Source organism: Oryzias latipes, chromosome 15, assembly GCF_002234675.1.
Source record: "Oryzias latipes chromosome 15, ASM223467v1".
Classification (NCBI taxonomy): domain Eukaryota; kingdom Metazoa; phylum Chordata; class Actinopteri; order Beloniformes; family Adrianichthyidae; genus Oryzias; species Oryzias latipes.
The window spans coordinates 7,576,722-7,580,259 of record NC_019873.2 but is presented as its reverse complement, the minus strand read 5'-3'; the positions used below and the strand labels follow the sequence as shown (position 1 = coordinate 7,580,259).

Here is a 3,538-nt window from a genome sequence, read left to right as displayed (position 1 = left end):
CCAGGGCTTGGACATTGAGGTAGTGGACAGTTTTAAGTACCTGGGTGTTCACCTCAACGAGAAACTGGACTGGACTCACAACACAGATGCCCTGTATAAGAAGGGCCAAAAGTCGCCTCCACCTCCTGAGGAGACTGAGGTCCTTTGGAGTGTGCAGGCCTCTTAAGGACTTTTTATGACTCTGTGGTAGCCTCTGTCATTATTCTTCTCTGCTTTTTGAACTGCTGTAACAATTGAATTTCCCCAATGTGGGATCAATAAAGAATGTCTCTGTCTAAATGCATTTCTAAAGAAAGAAGATTGTTTCTTTTTTTTCGCCTTTTAATCAGAATTGTTCACTTCAAGTTGTGAATGCAGACATGCAGCGAGCCGGCTGCCAAGGGACCGTAGTGCAAACTCTGTGAAACAACATTCTTTCCTCAAAAACAGTTCGATCACCCTGTCCTGTAGATTATCGTGCTTCAGTTCTGTCAAGAAGTCCTTTTCTATTGCTGAGAGCCGAGTCTGTCCAGTTGTGTTTCTGCATAGGTTTAATTCGCTTTAGAGGCAAAAATGTCCGCTCGACAGATGCAGTGGACACGGGGATGGTCAATGCCAAACACTCAAATCTGTACACCTGCTCACAATGTCACTAAGGTTTTTCTGATGAAGGAATTCAAGGAGATCAGTGGGAGATTTTCCCTGCAAAATCCTCCATGGAGTACATTCCTGTCAGCTCTGTTTTTAACTGAGACGGATTTAAAAAGTGTTTCGTGGCTGATCCAGATAATCAGCAGATAAAGGAGGTTACTGAAAAACTAGCAATGATGGGCCAGGAATCCAAACATACCAACACATTATTACTGGTGCAACAAAAATGGCGAGCGATATAGAGCTATCCAGCCATTCAGTTTTGAGCTAGATGCCAGCAAAGACCACGTAGAAAACAAGAATTATTGTTAGACTTCTGCAGAAGGAGAAGCCCGTCTGTCACTGTCATAGAGGAGTTCTGTCTTACCAGTGCATGGAGCCTCTTTTTATTGAAAGCTGAAGGTTGTAGACATGAACATAGGTCATTCAATCAGGCAGAACAGGAACATCATATCTTGTGCAATCAGCACTTTTCACACAAGTGTTTTCTTACTGAAAGATAAAACTGAGACAATCATATTAGCATATTACGTAAATGAAAATTACGTAAAATAGGTCTTTAAAAACCCATTTCAATGAGAGGAAAAAATATACTCTTATTATCTAAAAATTCTAATAAAAGAAACACTGATTGGTTTCACTAAAAATAAATTGGTGATTAATTGATGAGATAAAGGAAAATGTTCCTATCAAATAATAATAATAATAATACAAAGGTTGCAACGTGAATGGGGATGTGTGTCCTGTAGATAAACAGTGTGCGCTGTTTGCGGACATGTATACAATTTCTAAAGGGAGAAAACAATTTTCAAATGTGCAAACCTTTTTGACACATTCTTCAAAAACATTTCTCATACAAAGAAAAATTGTTTGTTTTTTGTTTACAGATTTAAAATAAATATGTGTATCTGGACATTGTATTAAAATTGCTAAATACTTTGAAAATTCGGAGGTGGAGCTTATTTTGTGTATTACAAAAATATGACTATTATGACAGTACAAGTCAAAATAGTCTCTTCCTGAGAGCTTGTCTCAAGCAGCTGTTTGTTGTTAACCCGTTAAGCTCTGATTGGTCAGGACTGATCTCTGCTAACATTGATAAACCTTCACCAATGAACCTTTCAGAACTGTGGCCTTCATGATGGAGACAGCAAGGGTTTTCCTGGGGTAGGAAAGAAGTTTTGAAAGCAGGTCAGCTTTAATGTGATAGAAGAAATTTCTAATGTTTTCTATGTAAATATTTTCAGCTTTTCCCTTTTTGTTCTTCTGGTTGTTCCATCATGTGGGTTTCCTGCCAAAGGTGCTTTTTTTATTCCCTTTAGATGACACATCAGCATAGATGGGATGTTTATCATCTTCAGAACTTGTGCTCTTTCTGCTTTCAGGCTCCAAATCCACAGATCAGAGCAGTGGGGACCAAAAAGCAGCAACTAACTTTGCTTCCCACAGAGGAGCTCAGATGAGCCGCTCTGCTCCTGTGCATTACAGCTCTCATTCAAGCGGCGTCTCTCAGCCAGTTCCAGTGTTTGTGCAGAATCCTGGTGTCCCTCAGTTTGTTCCCATGGTTCCATCAGGCAGCAGCTTGAGCTCTGCTGTTGCAGGATACCCTGTGGCTGTTCAGACAGGATCTACTGTTCCTGTGTTTTCCGGTGTTCCTGCAGCAGGAGTCTCTGAGGCAGTTCAGGTCCCTGTGCAGGCTCCTGGTTTCTCCCAGTTTGTTCAGACGGGCCCAGCAATGGTTGGCTCTGCTTCCCCTGTGTTTGTGCTGCATGAAGGAGCTGGTTCCACACAGCCAGGACCTGCTCAAGCTGCTCTGCCAGGTGACTCCTCTGAAAAGCTGCTGTGAATGTTGTTCTCCATGAATCCTCCCCTTTCTGACAAGTGTCTTGTTTGTCCAGAAACCCAGTGGGCTGTTGCTCCTCCATCTTTCTCTGAGCAAGCAGCAGCTGATGCCCAGGCTGTGGGCTCCAGTGACTTCCTGCCACCAGTCCCTGCCCCTCCAGCTGGCCCTGTCCTCCAGTCTGGAGAGACTTCCAATATTGTGAAGGAAGCTGAACTTGGCAACTACCAGCAGCAGACGGAAGAGTTTGGTTACCCGGCTGAGGCGGCGCAGCCTGGAGCTGCTTTCACCAGCGTGCTTGTTCCAGGCCAAGGACTTGGTGGCTTCTGGGGTTCTCCTTATCCTGGCTTTGACTACAGGCTCCTGTATGGTCTGTACCCTCCTGGCACCTACACCACCTTCAGCCAGAACCATGAGAAGGGCAAAGACTACTACCAATCCATCCACTACTTGAAGGAGCATGTTTCTGAAGACCAAGGTCCACAACAGCAGCAGCAGCAGCTTCAGCAGAAGGTCTTCCATGGTCATCCCCAGAGATCTTGAGGCTTGTAGCTGTGATTGGTTCATAGGTATGCTGCACTCTGATACTTGAAAGTCTTTAATGTTTTACTTTCTTGAACATATTTACTCTCTCCACAGGCTCAGCAGCTGAAATGTTTGACAAAATAAAAACTGATTTGTAAGTCAGTTTCAGCTGTTAAAACTCTTCAATCCAAATCTAGAGCGCTGATATTCACATGTGCATCTGGGTTTTCAGTTTCACACCTGTCATGGTTAAAGTCAACTCATTTTAAATGTCAAAGGGGCTATCTCTGAAAAGAATCCCTCCCACACATTACTCTAAAGGCCCGTACACACCGGGATTAATTTTGCGCGCGATTTTCGTCGACGTTTAACGCCTCGTGACTAAACAAAGGGCACCAATGAGTGTGCACACAAACGCGAAAAAACGCCACGCGTCACAAAAAAAACGCCTTTTTTTTTTGACACGTCAATCTATTCGACCAATGAGGAAATGGCGCTTTTGCACACGTGTCTGGAGCCTCTGAAGTTACAGTAAAGCACAAC

General features: G+C 43.4%; 1 protein-coding gene across 1 annotated transcript; it reads left to right on the top strand.

Annotated features, from left to right (window-relative positions):
- The first annotated feature begins 1,752 nt into the window (after window positions 1-1,752).
- On the top strand, window positions 1,753-3,157 carry LOC101165690. The gene is made up of 5 exons (XM_023963523.1): window positions 1,753-1,797; window positions 1,878-1,930; window positions 2,016-2,450; window positions 2,529-3,039; window positions 3,110-3,157. Exons 1-4 carry the CDS (start codon window positions 1,769-1,771, stop codon window positions 3,011-3,013), a joined length of 1,002 nt encoding a protein of 333 aa, XP_023819291.1. The 5' UTR covers window positions 1,753-1,768; the 3' UTR covers window positions 3,014-3,039; window positions 3,110-3,157.
- Window positions 3,158-3,538: the final 381 nt, after the last annotated feature.

Excerpts from the sequence above, each read along its gene's own strand:
- LOC101165690 (XM_023963523.1), top strand. The coding sequence starts at position 1,769 with ATGATGGAGACAGCAAGGGTTTTCCTGGG. Across the intron at positions 1,931-2,015 it reads ATGTGGGTTTCCTGCCAAAG|GCTCCAAATCCACAGATCAG; the intron begins GTGCTTTTTTTA and ends TTCTGCTTTCAG. Across the intron at positions 2,451-2,528 it reads TGCTCAAGCTGCTCTGCCAG|AAACCCAGTGGGCTGTTGCT; the intron begins GTGACTCCTCTG and ends TTGTTTGTCCAG.